The sequence below is a fragment of the Bipolaris maydis genome (genome assembly GCF_028858645.1).
Source record: "Bipolaris maydis strain C4 unplaced genomic scaffold PSV08scaffold_13, whole genome shotgun sequence".
Lineage (NCBI taxonomy): Eukaryota > Fungi > Ascomycota > Dothideomycetes > Pleosporales > Pleosporaceae > Bipolaris > Bipolaris maydis.
Genome location: NW_027093869.1, coordinates 556,367 through 583,173, shown reverse-complemented (window position 1 = coordinate 583,173; position 26,807 = coordinate 556,367). Strand labels below are relative to the sequence as shown.

Genomic DNA, 26,807 nt, shown 5'->3' with positions numbered 1-26,807 from the left:
GTTTGGTCACTGGATAAGCCAAGGATGATATGGGAGGTCGTTGACTTTAAGCCACTGAACATGGCCAAAGCCAACGTTTTGAGGGTTGGTTGGGCGTAATCGGAACGAAAAGCAGATGATGATCGTGCAACGGCATGATGTCGAGAAGGGAATCATTTCGGCTAGGTAACTCAAGGAGATAAGTCCTCCGGCCGGCGCACTAGAGCAACCTTGACATGGCGAGCGAGGTTGGAATGGAATCATAAAAATAGACGCGTCCGTAGTGGAGGGAGCAGTTTGGTTGAAGATGTGGAATTCTATTCGTGATAATAAGTCCTCCGTAGTACGGCAGAGGGAGTTGGTAGGCACATGACCAATATATTTACACACCAATTTTTTTCGCGTCAACTCCATGAGTATTTCCACAAATGACAGTGAGGTGAAAGTAATGAAGCTCTGGATAAAGAAAATACGAAGCGCTAACAACTATAGGAACGCAGATCCATCACAAGGGATATCAGTGTTACAACAAAATAGCGATGGTATTTCTTTGGAGTCTACAAAGTGAATAGAAGCATGGCAGTGTAGTGCTGTAGTGAAGAGTCGTTCAGAGCAGGTAGCTGTAATATAGTAGACTGAGCAAGAAACATCCAAAAGTACGTAGCGCATATCACTCTTGATATGGACTTCTCTTTTCAGAATATACCTCAAGCTGGCGGTAGCTTACTCTGACGGCTCACCGCATCCGCCAAAAAAGATCAGTCCTCAAAAGCTCCGCAAACGCAGGCCGGCTCGCGAGTACTTACGTATGTATTCCAGCATTGACAATGCTCATCTGATGGACAAGAAAAACTGTCATGGAATTCATGCAGAAGAAGCTCCCCGTATTTGACAACGTAATTGCTATCCTGGAGCGAGTCGATGCCCTTCCGATGCCGTACTTCTACTTGCTCTTACTCTAGCAGCTCCTTTGAAGCACTCAACACGCGAACGCATCCGCACAAGTGAGAATAAAAGAGAATGAATGCTAAATTATAATATTAGGAAGCGCCAATGTTGAGCACTGCGACGTGGGCGAGCAGAACCCTGCTATCACTGTGTCGCGTACACAATACGAGATGGCCGAGAAGCCTTCTACAATTACTTACATTGACAAGCAGTCGTATTCGCAGGTGAATGCACCAGGTAAGCAGCGTAGGTTTCTCAGATGGGCTCTGCTTAAAATTAGGTGATGGATCTTAAGTGATACGATGCTCGACGGACCAGGCTTTGCAGCCCTTTCCTTCCATTCACGTGCTGCACATATCCAAAGGAAGGTAAAGTCGGTAAAGGACATTAGCATTCTTGTAGAAACCCGGTATGTATATCAGGAGTTTGCCGTTTTCTTTCTTTCTCTCTTTCTCTCTTTCTTACTTATATTGCATTTACATTGACAAGTTCTCTAGTTACAATAAGAAGGCCAACTCCACTTCCTCTCTGCCTTATAGAGTGCAATGCATGACGACTCCGACAAGAGATAAACAGTACAATGCGTCTTCGCAAGCCCCGCACATGCCATGCTTTGTGATGGTCACATCTCCGTTTGTGTTATATCATAAATGTAATCATGAGGAGATCCGCTTAAGCAATGAATATCGCCAGTCGTGCGAATGAGCACTGAAAGCACTGCCACAAGTAGAGGCAATGGTTGTGGCAAGCCTCCACAAATTCAGGTTACTAGACAAGCAGCTAACAAGGTTCTAGAGAAAGATCTCAGCATACCGACATGGCTCGCACAAACATGCACTTCGGTGTCGCCTGTCACCGCTGTCCATTGATACATCACCCCGCCAGTCGCGAAATTTGCTGCATGGAAAACCCAGCTAGCCTTTTTGCGGTGGTGCAAACGCAATATAGCGCCTTTTTCTAAAGTTTTGTGCAAACCTCGGCACTTGCAGCAAACGACGAGAGGCGAGCATTGTCAGCCCTCATTCACCCTGCTCATGATGTGATCACAACAATGCTATTAGCCAAGGTGACTGGGGAATGACGCACGCTATGCTCCCTCCTCATGTTCACCTCTCCGAGGTTATCCTAGGTATTGCCGCAACTTCAGCAAATCACAACAGCAGCAGCGACAACAACAACAACAACGGCGGCAGTGGCAACACCTGAAATACCTTGTTTTCCTCTGCAGCAATGTCACAAACTAAGCCCCGGGCAACTCCTTTCTCCAAACTTAGCGCTGACCACGTATTGGAGATATGCAAGCATCTTTCTAACACTGACATGTACTCTCTTACGCTGACAAGCCGCCACACTATGACCGCACTTCGACGATTGTACAAGGACGTCGAGCTCCTATCGCCCGATTCGGCAAAGGGCTTCAGTCTGCTCGAGAGTATGGCTGACCCTCAGACACCTTACCGTTCCCTTGCCCTTACAAGCCTGCGAATCGATGGAACTAGTTCCAAGGACTGGCATTATTTGCCCAGAGGTCGCAAGGGCAGTAGCATTGTAGATGCCATACTAGAACAATGCCTACCAGAACAACCACCACCAAACGCCCATCAAGACGTGCGGGATACGGTTGAGGAAGCTTACAGCGTGTGCCGCGCCAGCCTTTATGCCTCCACCTGTATCGGCCCTGCTTCGATTGCACTCGCAATCACCCTGGCGAAGAACATCAAGTCTATCGAGTGGATGATGATCGGTACTGGCCTCACATGCACGCCGTTGAAGCTCATAAAGCTCGTTATATCTGCGAAAGTCGCCTGCAGTCTCCCAGTATTCCCTACGCTTTGCCATTTGGAATGGCGCCTCGACAATACCGACGCATGTGTGCCAATAGTACCAAGCCTGAAACGCCTCATCATACACGGCTCGATGGGTCAGAACGTGTCTTTTGACCTCACAGCCATGGTCAACGACACCAAAAGCCAGCTCATGGAGGTGATAATGTTGGGTATGGATATGACAGTACCACTCACGGAGCTCTCAAACTTGGGCCACCTGCACCATCTCCGTAGCCTTCGAATGCGCGATTTCTCACGGGATAACCAGCAGAACTATCATGAACTCTTCAAGCTTCTTAATCAGAATTCTCCACAGCTTGAAACAGTCGACTTAGACTTTGAGTACACGGACTTCGGTGACAGAACCCAGGAGACTGTTCCCAAGTCCCTACAGCCCCAACTGGACCTACTTACCAACCTCAAACACGCCAAAGTTCACAGCCAGCTCCTGTGGTCGAGCCCATTTGACATGAACTTGTCAGAGATGTACGACGCACTTCCACCAAACTTGGAGTACCTGGTGTTAGTAGGCTTGGACCTTGGTGCCATCCTTCAGCTTGACGAGGACGAAAACGACGAAGAGATGAACGACGAGAACGACGAAGAGATGGAGTACGAGACGACGGATACTAACGGGGATATTGTTGTCGCTGACGAGGTGGACAATGAAATTCTAGAGCGAAGCGACCCCGACCCGTTTTCCATACGCCATTTACGGACGGTCCTGCCATACCTGACGCGTGTTGGGTTCAGGTTCGATTTCAACGTGACCACTATATCCGATCTCGATCAAGAGCTGCAACTTGCCGATCGGGCTTTGAGGTCGTTGGTGGCGAGTGCTAAGGCACTGGGTATAACACTGGGCATCTATGTGTGTTGCATGGAAAGTGACAGCTGCGACATTTTTTACATGGGCGACGACATACAGGTGGCGCAGATAAAAGAGTAACTGCCTTCCACAAGTACTACGGTTGCCGTGTGAACGTTCCCTTGCTTTATCCACAGATTATAGGCTCTCGCCTACATATAAGCCATTGTAGCAATCTGGGTTTCTGTAAGACATTCCGCTTCCAATTGTACTCTCTTTTCGAAAGCACTGTTCTTGCTGCCGGCACAACGCATTATCACTTCATAGTTTCTCTTTTGCCGTAACCTGTATCTTGAACAATAGCTTGTCAACCTCTTGCATAACTACGCGTTATATTACCGTCGCATGCCATCGCGCAAGGAGGATATAGACTCAGGGAAGTAAGGCAGTTCGCGGAAGTTCACTACCGTAATACCTGTATTACAGGCAAGTCTGATTCTAAACTACGCAACAAAGATTTCAAAGCGTTGTTTACCCACGGTGCATAAAGCTTTTGGAGCAGTGAGACAGAGTTGCTCCATCATACCTTCCCTGTCGTCTTATGCATCGATACTCGACAAAATAAATTCTCCTCAATTGTTTGCATTGATGGTTGCGTACATTAATCTCCAATATTCTATTCGAAGAAAGAGAATATATCGTAGTTTAACCGACCAAACCGAATTATCTTTTGATGTCCATGGCTTAAGCTAGAAGAATCGGCCGCCTAGGACTCTCACTATGTATCCATCGCACGGGTGTCTGGAACTCGACCATCTGTGTTAATTATGCCTCTCTTTATTCTCTTATCTAATAGTAATAATAAAAACAGCAGGGGAAATGGGTAACAGCCTACGGACAGCTCACCAGTCGGTCCGATCAAGGTAAGTATATTTTCTTCTGTTCTCTCGCTCTCACTGAATGATGGTAGTAGCCTAAGAAAAGCTCTTCAAAGCCCTGAAATGACTTCGATGGTACCTTGGCCGCATTCCCTGAGCTCTCTCGCTCCGGCGCCGCTCAGTACCCATGGTCCCCTTCTTATCATGGTCAAGCTCAGAGTAGGTGTTTTTGCACACAGCCACCTTAGCGGTATGGTCGTCAAATTCACTCTGGTCGCACCTCATGCGCTTCAGGGCACCCGCATTATTGAATTGGGTGCAAAAGCGAAAGCTGTTAAGTTTCCCGCTAAAACCAAGGCTGCCATGTTGTGCGCCAAAGATGCTAGGCTTGAGGTCAATGCCATGATGGAAGATGTGGACGGAGAATTATGAGAATCGCAGCAAGAGGCAAAAGAAGAGCAGAAAGGGGGTGAAAGGGAGGAAAAAATGGGTGGGAAAGTCTAAGGGTGGTCTTCCCCTTGGCTATTCAGCCAGTTTTGGCCTTGGTAGCTCCTGTTAGCTGATCAGCAATGTGTGGATCTTACGGATGCGTTAATTGCGTTTCTTAGTGATACTGCTCTTAGTCTTCCCCGTACGCGACTTCGTCGGGCTAGTCCTGAGGTGGTTTCTCTAGCGCATCGTAGGGCATGCTGTTCTCGTAAGTAGAGCCGCGCGGCTTGGCGAATGTTGATTATTGGTAAACCGATTAGTACTACAACGGTATGCGAGCTCAGCAGATAACAGCCTTACCGTGTTGTCGTTTGTCGCAAGATACATGACGAAGGTCGCCTTAAAGGACTTTGTCCACGGCATGAACACCGGAACTGACGTTGTACTGTCGTGAAACGTTTTTCGCTTTTGTTTGTACAACTGCTTAATGTGTAAGAACAGTGCGTTATTCAAGTGTGGATAATTTCCACCAAAGTGCTCGTCTCTATTCTCGGGAAAGAATTCACCCAGGTGTTTTCAAATCCACGTCGACTTGCGCAACGGCCCCATGGACTTTTCGTCGATGATGGAATATTGGAGAGAACGAAACATTTCTTGCAGTGTACGAAGGTTACCGGGCGACAGTGCTTGGTGTACCTTTTCCTTTACTAGCAGTCGAAGAAGCGAATGTAAAGTGCTACCACCAAAATTGCAAGCAGCAACCCCTGTAGGAGCTGCCCGAATGACAACGGAGGCTATGCCAAGGTCGCTAGCAATGCGCTCAACTTTGGCACACATGGACATGATGACAGTGGTATCTGCTTTGTCGTCAACGTGGAGGAGCAACTGCCTCCGTAGAGGCTCGTTGTCGGATACACCCTTGAAGTGGTCGACAAAGGTGTCCCAAAGCAACCTTTGCTTGATCTCGACCTGCTTGTACGAAGTAACAGACCCAATGTTGCGCGTACCTACTGATAATCCACTTTTTGTATCTTTCACCAGTCGGCCTGAAGGTCGGTGTAGCTGCCCACATGGTCGCTACAATCAACGTTATCCTCTGCGCGGCGTCCAAGCAGATCCCATGAGTCGACATTACCGCCGTTGCGATTTGGGAGCTCCTGGGAGAGTTCACCCCATTCAGCGTCCACGTCGTTCAACGCTTCTTCATCGGAATCTTCTTGTGTGCCCTTACGGATAGACGGCTCTGGATTGGCAAGCGGGTCGTCGAACCCATCGTGTGGATGGGCGCAACGCTCTTGACACATTTCATACGCCTCGAAATACGTGTCGTAAGGCTCATCGTGGATAGCTGGGAGGGAGAGGAGGTCTTAGAGCGCCCCTCTCCCAGAAAGACTCGCCCAACCAAGGCCATGGCCCATCGCAGCTGACTGCCGAGCTTGAGGCTGCTCAAGACTCAAACTCTTCCTCCCATGGCGCCTACCCCTCCAACCAGCAGGGCGACTTCGGCCATGTTGGCTCCCTTGTCGTAGGCAGCAGCGGAAGCGGCAGCGACGATGACTACCTGGCCTGGTTTCGGCAGCGCAAGACGAGCATCAGCTTCAATGACGAGGTCCGCCTCGACTCGGGCGAAGGCGTCGGCCTGGGCGTGCCTGTCCCCAAGAGTGCACGCCAGTCGCAGTCGCGCCACCCTGGAAATGGAAGCTACTCTGACGAGCACGACTATCTCGAGCTGCCTTATGCCGCACGCAGAGGCATGCAGTACCACATCGGCGGCTCTCGATTCCCCCTCTCCCAGGCCCCCATTGACGGTCTGGCCCGAAACAACGAGTATCCCGACCAGATTGCTGCGCTGACGTCTGATGCTACGGCATTATTGGATCTGGACGGGTCATATCGCAAACATCATCCAGGACTTGGTTCCTCGTATCAGACGGCGCTGGCTCCCCATTTGGCTCACGGCGTCGTGGCGTTCGTAACGTCGTCGTGGATTGAGGCTATGCAAGGGCGACAGTGTGCACAAACCATGACTTTTAGAGATGGCTAACGCCTTTGAGACGCGCCAGTCGACAAGTGCTTGGGTCACCTCAGGACATCCTCGCTCTACCATTTGCTTGCTCGCATTTTCTAGGCAGTCCTTCTTGACGCTCTCGGTTATGTCCCTGAACTTCAAATCTGGATCCTTCTCTCGCAAATAAATTACTGAAAACAAAACCATCTCAACCCCAGACTGTATTTCTGTGGCTTTATTAATGCCGATATCCACGAAACGACAAGAGGTTCCTTAACCAGAAAGGTCGGAAGACGTCCTGCTCATCATTTGATCTCTTGTTCTGCCTCAGACTCACACTTTCGCATGTATGTCAGCCTCATATACTGTTGCTGTAGCACTAACTCTAAGGTCTCGAATATAGCGATAGTTTGATTGCATTAGATGTTACAGTTGAGTAGCTGTTAGAAGCATGAACCCCGTTAATGATAGTATATAATATTGACCGTAGATTGACCGATCGTCTCTAGAGAGGGAGATGAGGCGACACGGATAACAATGAATCAATTCTTTTCACAATTTCCCTTACGCACTAATGAGTATAAAAGTAGAGAACGAGAAAGCATATTGGGAAATGGAAGAGAGACCACAATCATTTGCTGGAAAGCGAAGAAAGACTGAACAAAGCAAAAAATGACCAAAAATGACTGTTGGATGATTAAGGTGCAGATGTGATGACTGAGAAAGAACAAGTAGAAGCATCGTAAGAAATCCATCGATTCTGCTGTAGATGTGGTCAGAAGCGACAAACAAAACTCCACGTATCGACTTACTTTCGCAATCGCGTAGCCCAACCTAAGCACCCTACTGATACGATTCCTAGTGGTGCTCGCCGATTCGAGATATCTCTCTTCCTCATTGCGCTCCCTGGCAAACCAATTCTCGGGGAAATATCCGTGCGCCCAGATCAAGCCTCTGGTGAGGTAATCCTCGGGGAGTGGCAGCTCGTCTGGCCTCTCATCGTCTGCTGGAAACAGGGCTGTAGAAAGCAAGGTGTTGATGTTTTCTGAGTTGCTAGTGTTCGTCTGGGAGTGAGATTGAGATTCTGTTTCCAATAACTTATTAAGGAAAGTGACGAGATCGGACCAGGGCGTGTCTTTGATGAGGTCAAAAATGTATGCGCAGGAAGAGAATGATGAAAGGGAAGTAAGAAAGGCGAGCATGATGTTGATGTGCAACAGAACGTTCTTGTCGCCGAGCCTGCGGAGGGCGAGAGCAAAGGTGGCGTTAGAGAGGAGCTGGGCATTTTTGAATGTTTGTTGCGCAGCGAGCTGTTCTAGCTTTTTTTGAATCTGGCTTAGGGTGACGGAAGGTTTAATCGGGTCCTGCTGCTCTATTGCAGATGCTGTACGTGACTTCTCTTCTGGAGCAGTAGAAGGTGGATTTTTGGCTCTCTCTGAAAGCTGGATGAGAAAAGCTTGGCGGAGAGCATTGTCATCAACTCCATAGTCAAACCAACCTGCAATGTTCGTAACGGCGACCCATACGCCTCGATCCTTCCATTCCGCCGTAACTCGACCGATATAGTTATCCAAGCTGTCCAGGAACTCGGCCTTGGCCATTAAGAATTCTTCCGATGCCCTGTCGTCCTTGACCGAACGTCCCAGAAACTGTAAACCATGGGGCTTGATGAAGCTGATGTCGATGGGAAGAGCGTGCGGAAGACTAGCGGCGTTGTGATCAACGACGGGATCTAGAAGAGTCCGGATTGACTCGCGCGCACCTGCAAAGCGCTTGACGCAAGTCAAAGACCGGGAATAGTAGTAGATCTGCTGGAGAGCATCGGGTCTCGCCAGAATCGCCAAATGGTGGTATAGACGCCCAACAATTGGGTTTTTGTCCGCTACTTTCGTGTACCAGGATCGTGCTACGCCTGCCCACGTGTCACAGTCACGGACGTCCTCATCCTCCATAGCCATACGGTATCTCCCCAGATCACCCAAACATTCCATCCAAATATCTTCAAATGCAGGAACCGTCTCGCAAAGTAAAGCCAGTATCTGATAGGCCAAGTATATGAAGGCCAGCATATATTCCATGCTGTCGGGAAGACGCTGTCGAAGTAACTCCAAAAAGGAATGAATGCCATGCTTCCACATACGCGCGGGCATAGAACGCTCGACTGCTAGGCGACGAAGCGCCGGAGAAGCGGAAGGATGTTGACTGGCTAGAAAAAAATCATGATGCTCATGTAAGAGGGTGCGGTGTAAAGCTATCAATGCCTGCCAGTGATCAGAAGGTAGCTTTGTATTAGGATCATGTACAGCGGCTGCTTGGGCACGATCAACGTGTATACACTTATTTCCAACCATAGCAAGTCCAGAGTACATGGAATTGACCTTCTTTACAAGATTTTCTTGTAATATTTGAGGTAATTTCAGCTGTAACAGAAATTCAGGATACTGCGTACCATATTGCTGGACAAAAGTTATGGACTGCGGAGCATTTCCCCGGTCCTCCAAATATTTAGCGAGTGCCCAGGAATAGGATCCATCGTGACCAGAAGCATAGGTGTTTTGAGAACCATTGACAGTATCCAGGTGAAGATTTCCAACATCAGGCAAAGGCAGCCTGTCTGTATCTGCAATAGATGAACCCCTACAAGGAGTTGAATAGTGAGCTTTAACAGTCATTTTGCGACTAAATGTCTAGGTTCAACCGTCAGACTGATACCTTCGCCTGCTAAGCTGGCGAATATGTAGCAGGTTTGCGCAGGGTATACGCACGTCTTAGATGGGCGTGGGCTGAAACTTGCAGATGAAACGAAGCCAGTAAAGGCTAGAAAGAAGATGACTGGGAAGTGACAGAGGGGATGTTGTCCAAGCGAGGTGTGGCTTTAGTGATGATAGAGACAGATTTTATGAAGGATACAAGAATCGGCAAAGAATGGATGACATATTTGGCTAATATCGAAGCTACAAAAGTGTCCTGGGTGCCCTCCTCTGATTCTGACAGACCAGCTCAAGGCTATAACTAAGCAGCCTTGAGGCCCGCCCACCAGGCAACACGATAGCGAAGCGAAGAAGGCAACCGTCATTTTGTGCAGTCCTCCAGGCGCATGCAAGCTCCCAACGCACGCGCCACGTACCTTGTCATCCGGATCCTGTTCACGGCTGACTTAACGTATCTGGCCCTGTGGCAATATTGGCGGGCTCTGCCTGATGACGCCGATTGCCCCTATTATGCTTTCTAGTATTCGACCAAAGGAAGCTGCGTCGGCTGATGCATCCAGTGCCGGCATCACTCCTTGGATGCAACTCCTTCGACACAATGAGGATGAAGACGAGCAAGTGTATGAGCGCTTTAGCACTGACTTCTGCTAAGTGCGGCTGGCTTTCTAGATCGATCAGGATTATACACGCACTGCTCCGCGGGCTTGACCTGGTCACCAAGAATGCTCGAGTGTTTTATGTTTGTGCAATCGATCGACAACTCCTCGCTTATGACGTGCCACCAACCACCAGCCAAACAAAGAGCACGGATGCGAACAGCGTTGGCAGAAGATGGGAAACGCCCCTGAACACGTTCCGGTTGATTTAATCTGCCGTCTTCAGCTCGCCGCCCTTGTTTAGGCCACCAGCTTTGCCCATCCCCTCGTAAGCCGGCAGTGTTGCCCACTGCCGCAAGTGAAGGACAGAAAGGACACAATCACACAGTACCTCGCCCTCATAGCGCACTGCTAGCCTATGCTAGCCTATCATACTGGTTCAGGCAGCATCTTTTGACTCATCTTGCCGCTCTGTACCCTTGTTGCCGTGCCCTCGGAGCTGTGTCGTGGCTCCGAGCCTTGCCTGCATCTCGTGTCCACCCGCTCTCGATCCTGGGCTTGCATGCGTCTGAAACTCTTATCTGCTTGGTTGAAGTGCGATAGCCCTTAGCTAGGACCCAGCGGTGAGGCGAAAGTGAGATTGCATCGCTAATTACCTGTACACATGTTGGCATTGTTTGTGAGTGCTTGGTAAACAAAGCGGGTCAGGCCATGCAGTGCACCATCATGCGCATATGCTAGGGCAGCTAGTTGCTGTCGAGTCTTTTAGGTGCCTACGAAACGAGCTTGTGATAGCAGCAGGTATAGGGGGAGGGCCTGGCCTCGTAAGAGCGAAAACGACGAAAGTCTTCAAGCATCCATTCATCATCTCCAGTATCTCCTGTCTCAAAGATGAATATTAGTCATCGTAATCTAAATAGGGTTATCCTGAGATTGGCATCGTAGGCAAACCTCATTCCGAAGATAACCATCTCCCCTGCAATATGGTCATAAGACTTCGCGGTTTTCTTAAGCTATTGTGTTCTATTGTTGCAATTTGCTGCGCCACTCGGACTCGTCTCTTCCACCGGAGGCGCTGATGACCAGGATGCATAATACTTACCAATTACGCTATGCTTGCCATTGCTTATCTCTCCGTGTTCTAATCAATCGTGGTCTGCATCAAGATTATAACCCGGCTGGGAATGTAGCTTGACGTTTTTGCTCTACGTAAATGTGCGCCCTTTTTGAACAGTTTGGTGTTGATTGTAAATTGCTAACGCTTTCTTCACAAGCATCATCTACTCGATTGCCGTTTACTCCGCCTTCTCTAAATCACTCAGTTGATATATCATTCAGGACGCACCTGTGACCCCATGCTTTGCCCCTGGCGGCTGCTGTTGAAAGCTGAACCTTTGACTCGTTTTCTCGCCAGTCCCCTAGGGACTGGCCGTAGTATGAAGCTAAAGCTCCAAGGCATGTCTTCTGGTTATAGAGCCGACTACTGTTAATATGCGGAGAATTCTATAGGTAGAAAGACCCAGCAAACGCCACCATTGTGTACAAAAGTATAACCATGGTGAAATGGTCACTTAATCGCCCATATACAGTCCTCCTAGGGCGTGAATATTCTTCTTTTGGGTATCTTATGCCGTGCTCATTGCCTTTCTCCAATGCTTCTTCTGCAGTAACTTGTACAGGCGGCCACAAAACATAGCTCACTGGAATCCAGCAGCTTACCAGCTGCCCCAGCCACCACATTGGAGGCCAACCAATCGTTGTCAGCAGAAACACCCACGGACTGCGATGAGATGATACTGGGTCTGTCGAATAAGCCGTACCAATGTGAACATTTCGATCAAGGCCGCGGACAAGATTGAGCGAGAAACCGAGGATACAAGCTATAATGTAGAGCACATGCATCCAAACCTTCTGATGCAATATCAGTGCATGGACACGTACCATGAGGCTCGGGGCATTAGGGTGCCGATCTTCGATTTTCGCAGCCAGACTTCCACTAGGCACAAAACCAGGCTTCGTCCCACCTAACCAGGACGGCAGAATGAAGCCTCGCAGAAACGCGAGCGTGTAATACGGTACAAGCCAAACATCCGCTTGGTCCCAGCGCATAGCATCTCTGTAACCAACAAACAGGGCCATGCTCGCTTTGTGCGCTGTATCAGAAAATATCCAAAAGCCAACAAGCCGTAAGAGCCAAACTAGTTGCCAGCGCTCATTGTAAACGACGAAAGGGTACCCGGCTAGCAGGGCGAGGGGGCTGCCGATGAAACCCAACCATGTTAGGGCGCTATTAACAAGAGAGCCTGCGCCAAAGACAAATCCGGCGAGGCGTTGACGCGCAGTGCAATGTTCGACTCTTTGGCCCCAGAGGCGGAAATTGATCTACTGAAACTTAAGTGTTCTGTCTTGAAATAACGGCATCAGACGTTGCCCACGATATATACATACCTTGAATGCGGTTTGAATATTGCCAATGGTCTTTTTAAAATGTTAGCAAACGAGGACTCAGATCATAAGTCTCCCACTCACCCATCGTGTTCGCTGCTTGATATGCCCACCCAATGTCTCAGGCATCTCCCCGCACTGTAGGACCTCATCAACATACGCTACGGACCACCCTTTTCCTAGCAGCAAAGAGCTACATGCAGTATCCTCACTAATTGAGAATATAGGGAATCCGCAAATTTTTTCCAATGCTTCCCTACGTGCTAGGTATCCGGAGCCTACACAGTCTGCTGCACCAAGTCCCTCGTGAACAAGCTCCGTTACGGCGTAGAAGTAATCTAGATCCTGCCGCAGGGTATCGTTCCTCGGTATGTTCCAGAAGTACTGTGGAGGGCATACCATGCCCATTTTAGGGTCAGAAAGTATATGCGGCATCAATGCTCGAAGCCATCCTGGCTTCACTATCATGTCGACGTCCAGACCAGCAACGAACTCCGAAGCTGGAACCCCAAGGTTTCCACTGTACTGCAGTCCATGATTCAAATTTCCTGCTTTCTTTTGCGTTTCCTTTAGTACAACAAGACAAAAGGCCTATCCAGAATGTTCGTAAAGGATTTACTCACATAACCCTGTGATGATTCCCTGCTAGTGTAATATGCGAATGAATATCTTTTTCGCACACGCGCCATCTCATTTTTCAACTCTTGAGATTGGCCATCGTCGCACAAGATGACGTTTAGACAGCTGGCAGGCCAGTCTGTCTCACATGCAGCTTTCACTACGTTGAGAATGGTACCGAGGTCCTCTCCACACGCTGTTATTAGTACAGATACTACTGGGGTACTGTCCCCTTCAAAGTAAAGTTTGCTTCGCTGCGGATGCTGAGACACTAGTATGCGGTTGCAATAGAGGAGAATGGTCGGTATGTATTGGAACAATTCGACAATGAGAAAAAACCACGCTAGACCCAAACCGGGCTCGCTTTGTGTATGTCTGCTGGCAATGAAGTATACCCGAAGACAAAAGTATGCAATAAGACAAAGTGGGGATATAACGCCGGTAATGCGAACAAGTGGCCAAAGTGAATTCAGTGCCAGAGCCATTTTTAGATGGGCATGAATGACGCTCTTTGACCTATGCTCTGAGTTCCGGAGTATCTATACGAGTACGAGTAGAGTCCTGATTAGACATTTGCAATGCTGCGCGTACCCTAATTTCCGCTATTGTTCATGCTTACATGTCGACTTCGCATTAGTGTGAGTCGCGAGTGATCTTCCAACTAACTAACTTAGGTAAGTAGTTAGCTTATATGCTTATGGCGAATATTTACAAGCAAAAAACCTGCAATTGATCCTGACACAACCGTGCCTATCTGCACGCTGCTTTGATACAATCACTCAGTCTGTGATGACTTTGGATTCATATCTTATCAAATTAACCAGTCAAAAAAGAAAAAAGGAATGTAAGTAGGCGAGTCCAAAAGCTTGTAAGAGCCCCAAAGATCGCTAAAGCTAGCCGAATCCTCCTTCAAGGACATAACCGTCTTTTGTTCAACATCAACAAGGATAGTGAGAAGCAAAGGAAGACACGCTCACCGGTCTTACAAGGTAGTAAAGGCCAAAATTAAGTAGTAAGCTATGGGGACCTGGAGAAGACAGAAATGGAGCGGACAACCCAAGAAAATGCTGCAGCCGAGAAAGGCAAATGAAAAAGTGGTCGTAAGAGCATTTTTGCGCTCACTTATAAGAGAAAAGAGATGCTTTCTCGGAGACTATAGCAGAACGATCCGTGAAGATGGCTTATTGTGTCCCGGCGGTGCGGATACGTATGCTGATCTCCTAAACTGTTTGTATGCAGCATCGAGCATCAAGCAAACGATTACTTATTAAATATATTGACAAGGTGCCAGTTACACTGTGAGTTTCACATTGCTGGTGGTTATATTCTTGTTGCATGATGACATGATCAGGTGACTGTCCCGATCTGGGTGGAGCGGGGCTAGTATAGTAGTAAGCATAGTAAGCGTGAAAGCTACTTACTAGTTAGGTGGATCCGATGTGGGGGTCACCCCACCACATTGCGATCAAGATGACCAATAACCCCACATTGCGACCACCTTCTTGCAAGCACCTGTCTCACTCCAGCATTCCCAATATCAGACAAGAGCGAACTTGACCCTCGAAGAGCACAATTATAGAGGGATAGGGATAAAAACCTGCATGAGGCGGAGAGTAGGATTGTACTTACGTACGGATGTTTTAGTGGCAGCTAATTTTAGGCTGCTAATCAAGCCTACCAGCAGCCGTACTGGAAGCCGTAGCAGAAGCATCTCAGTCTACCACATCGCTTCTGGCTATCATGAAAGCACATTCAATTAAGCTCATGCAGAACATTGCAAAATCATTAGTTAACTAGTTAGTAACATTCACCCCTAAGGCCCGGAAAACTGTTCGCACTCGAAGATAAGCGAGGTACCTTGCCTTCGAAATACTAGTAGTCTTCGCACACATCACATAAGCTTATAGCTTTTGTAGATAACTTACCCAGGTTTCTTGTCAGCACCTGCATCTGCTTGCCAGCAATAGATTACCGTCACACGGTCACCAACACGCTTAATGCACATAGTGCTTCATCTAACGCTAAAAGTAGTACGCCTCTGTCCAAGCAACACTACAAGGCTCCCATCACTCTAAAAATTAGCCAGAGATGTTTTGAATACGCCCAGGAGCTTTATATCTAAGCTACATAGTCGTATTGACACTATGGCTATTGTGGTGCGCAAGATCATAGAACATCGCTATCCCATTCGATACTTTGGTTTTACGCTAGCGCTACGTCTGGAGAGCCAAGCGTATAAAATATATATACATGAGTGAAGCGAAAAACCTCAAATGACTTTCCATAACATCATCGGCAGTAATTTAGAGAACTTTTCATCTTGTTCTAGCATGCGAGGCTCCGCAAGTGAAGACAAAAACAGCTCGTTAATACTTAAGATTGTTGAACTATGTATAAAGTGCTATTTTGATACCTTCTATGTGATCCAAACTAGTCTGGAGATAGCACTACTCAAGCGAAGTGTCGCCGCCAGGTACGATGCTTCTCTTATAGTTCCTTGAGGATCGCACCTGTCAAATCTAGGGCTCATGCTTGACTATTGCATCGGATTTGGATGCTTTCACATTGTGAATCGCAGCAGGAGGAAAAGACAAATGTTCGCACTCACATGAGAAAAGAAGGATGAACTCGGGGAGCATGTAGTAGTTTAGGAGTATGAGACGGAGGCTGACAAGTAACTAATTCAGTTAACAAAGCAAACCCTCTTGGTATCCGCGCTTGTGTAAGAGACTAGGGTAACTGAGCGAGTGTACAAATATCTGAGAATATACGTACGAAGGGGTCGTGATGTTTTTCACTCAAACTAGTGGATCAAGAATAAAGGAATAAGACATTACTACCAATGCTGTATAACAAACCCACTTAAGTGCAATCATTGAGCCCGAGCCGATGCAAGGTACATGTACCTCCTGACTCTCACATGTGCATCCAAGCCCTTCTGGCCTTAAGATTAGACAATCTAAACATTCACACGTCACTATATTGGGATGAGGCTAAGATAAGCTTTTTCATGGCTAGCAAAGCTGATAAGGCAAAAAAGGCAAAAAAGACAAACAAGGCAAACAGGGTATGGCAGCTGAAATAAGGTGACAAGGTTCTAGTCGTGTGACCAGATGAAGTCACCTGCCTATACATCATGGCTATTCCATCACTGTCGCCCTCATCTTGATACCCAATCCCAATCTGTTCTCTTCCATCGCTCGAGTTACAGCAATGCTCAGGGGTCAGGTAAAGCCCAAGAAAAGCTGCCGATAGGACCGAGTCCACGTCAGAAGTTCTGGAAGGCTTGGCATCTCTGCCTCTTCTATGCCTACTTCGCATATAGTTGGCGTGCCCGCCTCGCTAAAAGTTTGGACAGACACAAGACGCAAGCATGGCTTGAAGGATCACACAGCTTGTATCGCATGACACCAAGGGTATGCAAGGGCTGCTTTGAGAGACTAGCAGCGCACTGTGACGACAAGATGCGCAGTTGAGTTCCGCACAGTCCATGTGGCGATTGTTGCCTGCGCTTGTGGGAGTAGGTAGACAGACGAACTTGGGGGCCTAAACAGGGGATATGGGACGTTGCCGGGATACCAAGGGGGCAGGTGAGGTCGAAGGCAGCAAGTTACCACTTGTATGGGCTAACCCGTTGGTGTCTGTGCTCTGCCGCGGAGACGTTTCCCTTCCCGAGGATGCCACTCGTGCCCGTGCTCCCAGTCCCACCGCCAGCATGCATTGGGGCTCAGGCACATCCCTGCCAGACGATCCATTGGAAAAAGGTACATTACTACTGTTATGTGGATCTAGCTGACTGTCAGAGAGTAAACTGGGTTGGATTTACTCTTAGTTAACGAGCCTTTCTTTTGGTCCAACTCAATCAAATTTCATCTATTCAAAATTCCCCTAAGCTACCCCAGCTTTCCTATTCTTAAAATGTACCATACTATACTCTTGCATTTTTGTCCATCCAAGTTTCTTGTTTTTAAGCTCCTCTATCTTAAGGCATATCATAAAGAGTTGGTTTGGTGTGCTTTCTTTAAGTCGGTCCGCCGCCATCGAGAACCCACAGTTGGCAAAAAAAAAGGTCCTCTTTAGTCATTTTTCTAGGGCAAGCCGATCCGTGAATCTGACAATCATTCGTCATTTCCTCAAGTTCATCGCACTCCTTATGTAGATAAGTGGTTAGATGAAATCCTCTTGACGTTGTCTCAACATTGAGCCCTAGCACAACTCCATTTGCCGCCAATTCTGGATGAGATTTAGCAAGAAGATATCCAGCCGTAGCGGGTATACACCTACGATCAAAATGGTCAATTATGAATCTTTTAACCTTGTCCGTCAGATGTTTTTCGTGACCAAATGCTTCGCCAACAGCTTGTTGTTTCAGCCAATTGTTGAAAACCTGCTCACTTTCTTCGTCAGGGGTGTCTTTGAATTTTTCATCCCATGCTTCTGCTGTGATAGGAAAGGAAAGTGAAGTAGCTGCCCCAGCTTGCTGGGGTTGTCCATCGTCACAAGAGGATGAAGGCATATTAGACAAAAAATCTTTTGTAGAAGGAAGAAGCCCTTTCGGTGACCAGCTATGGAAGGCTGAAAGAGCAGGAACCTGAAGGGACCTCAACTATATATTCTTTCTGCCAATGCCCGCATAACCTAGCATATATTGCTGCACAGGAATCTTGACATTTCACTTGCTCCGCCAACCCTTGCATCCTACGCCAGCGGCTAAAAGCAGTGGTTACACCGCCTCCAGGCACGATTCCTTGTCCTGAGTCAGTGCAACGCACAGATCCTTTTTTATCTGCCATTTACATCCTTCTCAACAATTGCGTCGCTTGGCAATCCCAGTTTACCGTGGTTCCAACTGAAAGTTGACCTGTAGAGCGAAACACTCCATGTCTATGGTTTTGTGAACAAGTCGCAACCTTTCATGTTCGATAAAAGGTGGGTAGCGCTAAGAGTGCGCATGTTCAAAGTGCAACGAAGCGGCTGAAAGGCTAGACACCAACAACACTGATACGACTGAAGATCATGTCAGCCTTGTTAGTGACTGTCACCATGACATGTTTTCGCTCTTGCAGCACGGCTATCCTACTGGAATGACTCAGGCGCTTACACTTGCCGCAGCATCCTTCGCTTGCAGCAGCGGACGACGCTGCCAAATAACAGGACGGTGAGGTTGGGGCGCCTAAACAGGGCGGATAACAGGGGCACTTGATGAAGACATTCAGCCAACAGGCACAGCCCGACAGTGTCGCCTCACGGCAGAGATAACAAGTCATCAGTTCAAAGTGTATGACTGATAGGGGTGCATAGTGTGTGCGGCGCAGTGTCTCGGCACCCGTCCTTCGTGCTTGATTTCTTTCGCGTAAGCATAGTCAGAGATTGGCCACTAGGGGCTTAGTATCATCGCTCAAGATGTGAGTGCAGGACAGTGACGTATATGGAGCATCCAAAGTGCAGGGCGTCAGTGCGAGTGCAAGCGGCGCGTAAAGCATGTTGCAACTCAAGCGTAAGTGCCCCTGTCGTTTTTCTTCACAGGGGGTTTTTCGTCTCGTACGTAGGGATCTTACGTAGAGGAAAGATAAAGAAAGAGTCAGTGCACCTTGAGCATGCTTGCATTTCTTCGTTGCGAAGGAGAGGCATGATTCCCTAATTGGTAGGTTGTCCGCACAGATACCTTCAAACCTGGTCAGTGACTGCTGGACAGGTAAAATCATGCGGGCACGGCGCGGCGTGGCACGGACGCTGGCAAAAAGGTCCGTGATACGGTACATTCGAGTGCGTCAATGCTCCAGGCACCAGCTCGAATTTGCCGCCCAGCCACGCGCTCAGACCAGTTTACGACACTCGGCATCGACCCGCCGAGCCGGGCGACGGTCAGACCAATTACGTACCGCCGAATGACTCGTTGTGCTGCGCCTGGACTAATTTAGGATATCCAATAAGTACATTACCATGCGCATCTAGCCGCCGTCGGCTACGCAACGGTTCCGACCAAGTGAGGCGGGAATGTCGAGCACTCGCCACGCTCAGCCGCTTGCTGGCTTCGGCCCTTGCAGTTCAGATCCCGTAACGGCACGTTGGTTAACCACGCTATCAAACCGTAGTTTTTAAAGGGACGTTACTGTTACGAGTATAGCCCGAATGGAGGCAATATAAAACTTACAGTGTCAAACTTCTTGATGGTTGGTTTTCGCAGATAGAGCGGCAGGGTGCAATATAGGACAGTAAAGTGTAAGTAGAATAACTCTCTGTATTGTACTTGCACTCAAAACTTAAGTTGAACACATCGAGCCATAAGGGCTCAATGCCTATACTACATACTAAGAAGATAAGTGATCCTGTACGATCAATAAAGTGATCGTTGACGATCGTGCCCTGATTGGCTGGATGCATGTATGGTCGGTCACGTGACTGTGGCGTGGTTGAAGGATTGCGGCGCAGTCCATCCCTTGGGATCCTCCAAGCTGATTACTTGTAAGCAGCTTGCCTTGTATTGTAACAGGTACTTTCTTTGGTAAATGTGTAGGCCTAAGTAACGCCATGGACGGGGCTGCATATCGCAAGAGTATGTAGATAGAACCTTTACATTTATGGGGCTAGGCGGTAGTAAGAACTTAGTGAGTAGTTACTAATGGATTCTAGTTTTAGCTCGTTTAGCGTGTTGTGAATGCGTGTTGGGAATAGTACAACGTTCTTGTGTAACATGCTTTGCATCGTACTCCAGAAATCTACGCTGGGAAGGTGACTTTGAGGGACTACAGTTTTTTCATGCATAGGGAAACTGCTCTTTTCCAACATTCGACTATGGTGTGTAGTTTCTGGTGGTACTAACTCGAGTATGTTGTTTGTTCGGCTCCAAGGATGGAATTTACCAGCTGCTGTGTTGCACCTTGTTACACGCACTACACAGGCATTACTTTCGGTGATTCTTACGTTGATGCTATATGGCAAATCCCAGAAGGCTTGCTTAGAGGTCATTCTAAAAATCCCTCACCCTTCGCCATATAATACCGGAAGTTGAGTGGTGACTTCGACGATTCTTGACGAAAATTTCGTATATAACTTCCAACACGCCCCTCCCTAAAGCCGATGTATCTTCCCACATCCTCAAGAGCCTTCGAAGAAACTAGTGCTTTACACATCAGCCACTGGAGACGATGGAATTGATCGCCGCCAAACCAATTGCCACCACGACACGCTTCGCACACACTTTCCATTGACCAGACACCATTCACCCTCCCACAATGGCATTCCGCTTCGCTAGAAAATCCGCCAAGCGATATGAGACAAAGAACATCGTGTCCTAGTGCCCGCATTGGCACATCATTGTTTCTGATGAGGACGGGCAGGATTCTGTAGCATAGAATCTTGAAAGATTCTATACACAAGTCCCAAACACAATAGCTGTATGAACCTAGCTTATATGACAAGTGCGTAATAAGAACAGCCTCGCTGGGTTGCTGCACACCATCATATGCTTGGTGTACCCGACAGCAAGTTGGCTCCGTCTTCGGAAATCGACGTGTACGGCAAGCTTGTGTTATTACCTCCAATGACGGGTTACTGCGAGCCTCGACGTGGAAGAGCAGAGAAAGCCCATTCTGTTTCAACTCTGCATACAGGTTAACAGACTTCGCTTTAACTACTGAAAAATTATAGCTTCTTACCCTGTAGAAAACAACAGAATGCAGTATCCTCACATACTGCGGCTGGTTTGTAATTTGCGTTTTTGAGTAGCTCCCTCAACTTCGATTTCGATGAATCTACTACCTGCCGATTGTTCTCCGCATCCCCGATCACAAATTTAGCGCTGTTGCTATGTGCATCTGACGCTAGACAGCCATCTGCGTTACTCATCTTCACTGTTACTACGTGATTGTGCTGACGTCAGTTGAAAAAAAACAAGTGTCCGACAGAGTCTACTTTAGTTTATCTGACTTGTACTCTGTACGTAAACGAAAAAGAGAAAAAGGGATAGGAAGAACTTTGGTTACCCCTACGGGGTGGTTATCCACCCTATATATCCATTCCGCACCCTGCACAGCCCACTTGTTCATTGTAGCCCAATAACCAAAAAGCGAAGAAATCAATGAGGAAGGTACTAACAACCCCCCTGCGCTACTTGAACACACGTGCATAAACAAAGCATTGCTGCCTGTTCAAGTGCCAATGCATTTTTGACTGCGCCTACGCCCCTTCATCATGGGGGAGGGTGTCCCCAACGTTGCCTAGCATGCAGTAAAAAGCCTGACGTTCTGCCTTACAGCCGCTTCATCGCTACACATACATATAAGTCATCACTGCTGGTCTGCTGTAACATATCGTTTTATTTTTTTTATCTTTCATTCCTCTAGTATCTTGCAAAACCATCTGGGTCGCGATCTTTCTAGCTCCAAATTTGCGCAAGCATAATAGACAGAGATATCCCTGGTGTCGCTAAGCAGGACTGCTCAAGATCTCTTACAAAATCTTCCGCAGATGAATATAGCCAACCAGAGGCAGCCAGCTCTCCAGCGTCCCACCACACAAGCCGTTCTACAGACTCCCCTCAATTTGGTGATAACAATGAATCCCTACGGAAGAACCACAGCAGCAAACGCGGTAAAGAGCCGTCGCGCAATGGGGACAACAAGATAATGTGCAAACACCAAGAGTGCCAGGGCATATCATTCGATCGCAAATGCGACTGGAAGTAAGCATATCCCATCTACCCCACAAACCTACTCCTTCTAAACAACCATGATAAATTAACTGTTGTTTACAGCAAACACATGGACAAGCATGACCGTCCTTACAAGTGCAATGCCAAGGGTTGCGAAAAGGTCCAAGGATTCACCTACAGGGGCGGCCTCGGTCGCCATGAGCGCGAGGTTCACAAGATGCACGGCGGTACGAAGAAATCACTTTTTTGTCCGTTCGCCGACTGCAAGCGCTCCGGCGCCGGCTTCACACGGAAAGAGAATCTCACTGAGCACATCCGCCGCGTCCACCGGAGAACATCAATGTCAGCAGACTTGCACGGACTCGTCATTCGCCGTGACATGGTTCGTCGCGAGGTTGAAGGCTCGCCCATCCGTGAGTCACATGTCCCAGAGTCACCTTATATCCGTCCCATGGAGTACCACGAGGAAGAGGACCTCACCATGAAGCGCAAGCGTGGTGCCTATGACTCCGGAGTCCCTGAACGCGACAATGACGAGATGCGCTTAGAGAACAACCGTCTGCAACAAGAGATCGAGAAGAAGGACTCGCTGATAAACCAACTGGAGAAAACTATCATTGAATTACAACAGCAGAATCGAAAGTAAGTGCTTGGTGTGATTTGGTTGGGCAATGCTATGTTCGCCTTTCTTAGTATCTAGCGTTTACAGCGAGCAGCCGCATGTAAGCGCCATTAGGCACTGATCTCTTTTGTTTCTATGACCTCTTCTTAAAGTGCATCCTGCTATCTATGTCGGTATGCCATGTCTATTTCGTTGAAGTATGTATTATGTGATTAAACTGTATGTAAATTGGATTTTCTCTTGGAGTAGATGATGCAGCACGATACGTGGTGGAGCGCGAAAGATTAAAGGGAAACCCGCAAAAAGGTAACCAAGAAGCTGAGAAGTAGTCGTTGGTAATCAGCAGTAATCAATTGAATAACGACGGTGCTTATCTAACTACTCCGAAAGAAATCCCCATGTACTGTCAGTCTGGCCATGTGCCGCTATTACGACACCATCACAGACATTTTGTTGGCTTGAGACACTTCTAGCAACTGCTATTTAAATCTGGATACTTCTATCTGCTTGACTACCGGTCGCCCTTGGACTGTTTAAGCTGGATCGCATACCTGAACCGAATGATTGTTGCATGGTGATTAATTCTTTTCTACTCGCGGCATTAGGTACAATCACGGACATCTAAACGCACAGGCCAGCCACTGAATGCAATGCGTTGTGGCAGTGCAATGTTACCACAAGTAGTATGGAAGGCGCTCCACCTTGGGCGGGTCAATCTTGGCCTGGCCAACCTTACGATACTCAGTCACGCCATGCTCACTGCCATGGAGGCCGTTCTGTTGCTCACGCTGGCTGTGAAGGCTCTCAGCGCCGCCGCAGCAGTACCATATGCCATAGCAGCAGCAACTAGCTTTATCTCCAACATATCCTCAGCGACAATGTCAGCAGCAAGAACCAGATACAGCCTGTCCGTATCAAAGAAGCCGTCTCAACTTCGCCAGGGGCAGATCAGGGCGGCATCTAGCCTTGCAGAATGCCTTGCCAGGGTGCTAGGATATTTGACGTTTGCAGTGACCTGTTGAGTACTGCTTACCCCTGATAGATGACCGTCTCCGTAAACATAATGCACAGACTCTGTATGGGGCGACTGTGGCACAGTTGAAAACCGAATCTGCCTTGCCATATGGCTGCCTATGCTCCATTACAGCATGAAAAGTCATCATACCAGTTGTACACATTTCTGGGTCAATGCGTAAATAAGCAATCGTGCATTCCACTCGTCTAAAACGAGTGAAAACGCCTTGTTTCGTTGGAACGCATGGATAACGTTCTTTGTAGATAAAGGGTCAACGTATCATACGCATTGCAATTGAGACATCCCGACTGACACTCACATACTCAGACTCTAACTTTGGCGACAAACCCCATCTTGAACCTTCTTACCTCGGGCAGCTACTTCTCCAGCACACCCTGAAGTACCTTTTGCTATAAAAAGATTGGTAGTTACACCAATTAAGCCACAACCTAGCCGCCCAGGATCCAACTCCTACAACTCCAACATCAACTACTACTACCATGGTCTTTGGAAAAGACATCATTGATAAAATGCGCGGCAAAAAGACCGAGCCCGAGCCCAAAGTCCCAGAAGGCGTAGACATTGACCAGGACGTCGAAGACGTCAAAAACCAACTCCCACCCCTGCCCTCACCCCTGCCCACACCGCACAAGGACTTCATACACTGCGTCCCGCCCAATGCGCCTACATACCGCAAATTCAGCGTCTTCACCGCGGGCAGCATAGAAATGGGCAATGCGGTCCAGTGGCAAAAGCACATGGTCGCCAGCCTATCCCACCTCCCCATCATAGTGTGCAACCCGCGGCGCGGCCACTGGAACCCCAACATCACGCCGCAAGCGCGTGACAAGGACTTCAAGGACCAGGTCGAGTGGGAGCTCAGCGCGCTGGAGCAGGTCGATGTGATTTGCTTCTTCTTCGACGTCACGACAAAGAGCCCCGTGTCGCTGCTTGAACTGGGGCTGTGGGCGGGCTCGGGTAAAGTGGTCGTGTGCTGTGGAGAAGGCTACTGGAAGGGCGGCAATGTGGAGCTGACATGTGATCGCTACGACATCCCCTTTGTCAAGTCGTTTGCCGAGCTGGTGCCTGCGGTGGAGAAGATGCTGGTGGACAAGGGAATGGTGCTCGATGCCAAGGGCGATTTGGTGGGGGAAAACGTGCACGTTGACAAGAAGAAGCCTAAGAAGAAGGCGCAGCTTGAGGCTGAAAAGGAGCATTTGCAGAGGCAGATTGATGCGCTTCAGGAACAGCTGGCCGAGTCGAAAGTGACCTAATTCACTGTTTCCATCTCAATCTGTTTATAAGCACATCTCGATACATCTACAGGCAGCTTTCTTACTACGATACTATCTGATTGCTCCCTAAAAGTACCGGTTTTAGTGAAGTGATACTTCGAAGAGGCTAGAACATGGCCTAGTCTGTTTTAAGTTCGCTGGAGACATGTCATGGACCAGGAGAGCAATGATCCCACGTAGTGACAAAACCTACCTGCGTATACCTGCATGTGCGCGCAAAGCCCAACTACTGAAACCTCTCTCTGTAACCAAGACTTGACTAGCTTACCGTTGGTTATATTGTTACGTATGGGTAAGTAAGCTTATAACATCCTTCCTTTTGTGCCGGAAAACCTGGTGGACCGGAATGAGCCAATGAGATCCAGCATCTTGGAAGAAATGACTGCTGACCTTGCATTTTCATTGGCTAGTTCCAGCCCACTGATTTTTCCGCTACATGTGGAGGGAGGTTAGTCATCAGCGATTGCGACTCCACTTCCGCAAGCAACGTCACAAAAGTTATTATGAGATCGAGAATTGACCAATGTCATCGATTGGCTTCCTGAACTAAGCTATATAGGGAAGGTGGGGCTACCCAAAACCATTACGCACCTGCATATACTATATAGGAGTGAAGTAGTGGCCGCTGACGACTATATAGTGCGATAGACTCGATTGCTCAGTAGTGATATGCTGATCACTGAGCACGTTATACAGCTGCAGCGTGGTTGGAAAGATTATGACTCAGCGTTTTGAATCATATACTTCACACATGCTTACTGGCCTGTGAGCGTAATCAAAACCAATCTGCACATGAGAATTGGAACGACATCGCTTTCGTCATGTATTAGTAAATGCATGACGGAAAAGGTATTCTGGATCTCCAGGCTATGTCCAAATGGAATAATTACGTGCGATGACTCAAGGTTACTAACAGCGAACTTTGAAATGGGAATCTGCCACAAAACTCAGAATGCTACGTACGAAAAGTGGCGCTCACGACTTATTGGCACGATTCCAAACTTCCCTCATCTACTGGATCTGATAGTGGACAACATAGTGGTTCGACCCTCCGGAGATACTAAAGTTCAATTCGAATGCGACGGTCAACCAGGAGCCGAGTCGCAGAGAGCTGTTTGCAGCTGCAGTTTCTGTGTCGTGCTTGATGGCCTTACAAAACATAGCTGCCCCCAATTTGAAAGATTGGGCTTCCGGAGACGTGCGTGCAACATGGAACAAGCACATGAGACCCTTCTGAACACGAGTTCCGAATCATAATTGAAATCGTGTAGGTCGATCGTGTGAAGCGATTTCTATGTCAGCTTAAGCTATACTGAGTCCAGGATTTTCCCCTCGAGATGAATGATATGCAAGGCTGGCATAGAAAGAAGCACATCTGTGTCTTAGGGTAGAATGCCAGAGTCGCAAGTGACGAGTTACAAATATTTGATCTCGAGAGCGAAATTTTCTTTCCGTCTCAGAAAAGAATCCTAGGCCACACTCCAACCTGCCGGAATCGGGTATCGTGAAAATTTGACTTTGCAGTCAAAGTAAAACTATGTTGGCAACAATACCAAGAACCTCTCAACGGATATATGCCCATTAGGCACACCTCCATTCGGTACTCAGCTGTAGTATGCCAAGGTATCTACTTACTAATTTAATTACACTACATATCAAGATAGTTCATTGGTTAGGTCAGTATTTTAGTTTTCACATTATCTCAGCCTATCAAGAAATGAAAGGAAAGAAAAGGAAAGGAAAGGTAATAATCACATAAGATAAAATAAGCTAAAAGGATATTGGTGCAGAAGGAAGTTCTTCTACATCCCAAGCCTTGTTGTCTTTTGCTACCTGAATGTACCGGGCTGAACGCCCTTTTGGATAGCTCCTCGATGGAATCTCGGTTCGAGCAGCGCTCAGACAGCGCAGGTGGATGGGCAAGGGTAAAACGCGCTATCCGACCATTATTCACACAGGACCTTAGTTTAGTTAGG

General features: G+C 48.0%; 8 protein-coding genes across 8 annotated transcripts; 5 read left to right on the top strand and 3 right to left on the bottom strand.

The window, feature by feature from the left end:
* Window positions 1-391: 391 nt before the first annotated feature.
* Window positions 392-3,596, top strand: PSV08DRAFT_373603 (uncharacterized protein; the record flags this gene model as incomplete). The annotated part of the gene is made up of 8 exons (XM_014221444.1): window positions 392-543; window positions 679-785; window positions 1,024-1,164; window positions 1,246-1,336; window positions 1,425-1,622; window positions 1,989-2,056; window positions 2,156-3,506; window positions 3,548-3,596. The coding sequence occupies 8 exons, from the start codon at window positions 392-394 to the stop codon at window positions 3,594-3,596; spliced, it is 2,157 nt and encodes a 718-aa protein (XP_014076919.1).
* A 1,047-nt stretch (window positions 3,597-4,643) lies between these two features.
* PSV08DRAFT_229106 (uncharacterized protein) lies at window positions 4,644-6,912 on the top strand (the record flags this gene model as incomplete). The annotated part of the gene is made up of 2 exons (XM_066092227.1): window positions 4,644-4,853; window positions 6,217-6,912. 2 exons carry the CDS (start codon window positions 4,644-4,646, stop codon window positions 6,910-6,912), a joined length of 906 nt encoding a protein of 301 aa, XP_065948319.1.
* Window positions 6,913-7,573: 661 nt separating this feature from the next.
* PSV08DRAFT_229105 (uncharacterized protein) lies at window positions 7,574-9,227 on the bottom strand (the record flags this gene model as incomplete). Its single annotated transcript, XM_014217073.2, has 2 exons — window positions 7,574-7,639; window positions 7,689-9,227. 2 exons carry the CDS (start codon window positions 9,225-9,227, stop codon window positions 7,574-7,576), a joined length of 1,605 nt encoding a protein of 534 aa, XP_014072548.2.
* A 2,459-nt stretch (window positions 9,228-11,686) lies between these two features.
* Window positions 11,687-13,731, bottom strand: PSV08DRAFT_186373 (glycosyltransferase; the record flags this gene model as incomplete). Its single annotated transcript, XM_014221446.1, has 4 exons — window positions 11,687-12,565; window positions 12,632-12,661; window positions 12,713-13,183; window positions 13,252-13,731. 4 exons carry the CDS (start codon window positions 13,729-13,731, stop codon window positions 11,687-11,689), a joined length of 1,860 nt encoding a protein of 619 aa, XP_014076921.1.
* Window positions 13,732-16,166: 2,435 nt separating this feature from the next.
* On the top strand, window positions 16,167-17,042 carry PSV08DRAFT_186426 (uncharacterized protein; the record flags this gene model as incomplete). The annotated part of the gene is made up of 4 exons (XM_066091919.1): window positions 16,167-16,313; window positions 16,348-16,662; window positions 16,719-16,770; window positions 16,801-17,042. 4 exons carry the CDS (start codon window positions 16,167-16,169, stop codon window positions 17,040-17,042), a joined length of 756 nt encoding a protein of 251 aa, XP_065948318.1.
* Window positions 17,043-17,267: 225 nt separating this feature from the next.
* Window positions 17,268-17,762, bottom strand: PSV08DRAFT_250619 (uncharacterized protein; the record flags this gene model as incomplete). Its single annotated transcript, XM_014217074.2, has 2 exons — window positions 17,268-17,479; window positions 17,531-17,762. 2 exons carry the CDS (start codon window positions 17,760-17,762, stop codon window positions 17,268-17,270), a joined length of 444 nt encoding a protein of 147 aa, XP_014072549.1.
* A 3,982-nt stretch (window positions 17,763-21,744) lies between these two features.
* PSV08DRAFT_186886 (uncharacterized protein) lies at window positions 21,745-22,545 on the top strand (the record flags this gene model as incomplete). The annotated part of the gene is made up of 2 exons (XM_014217075.2): window positions 21,745-21,929; window positions 22,002-22,545. Coding segments are annotated over 2 exons (729 nt in total), but the record flags the coding sequence as incomplete, so codon positions are not given.
* A 1,719-nt stretch (window positions 22,546-24,264) lies between these two features.
* Window positions 24,265-24,800, top strand: PSV08DRAFT_326106 (uncharacterized protein; the record flags this gene model as incomplete). The annotated part of the gene is made up of 1 exon (XM_014217076.2): window positions 24,265-24,800. A coding segment is annotated over one exon (536 nt), but the record flags the coding sequence as incomplete, so codon positions are not given.
* Between the last annotated feature and the right edge of the window lie 2,007 nt (window positions 24,801-26,807).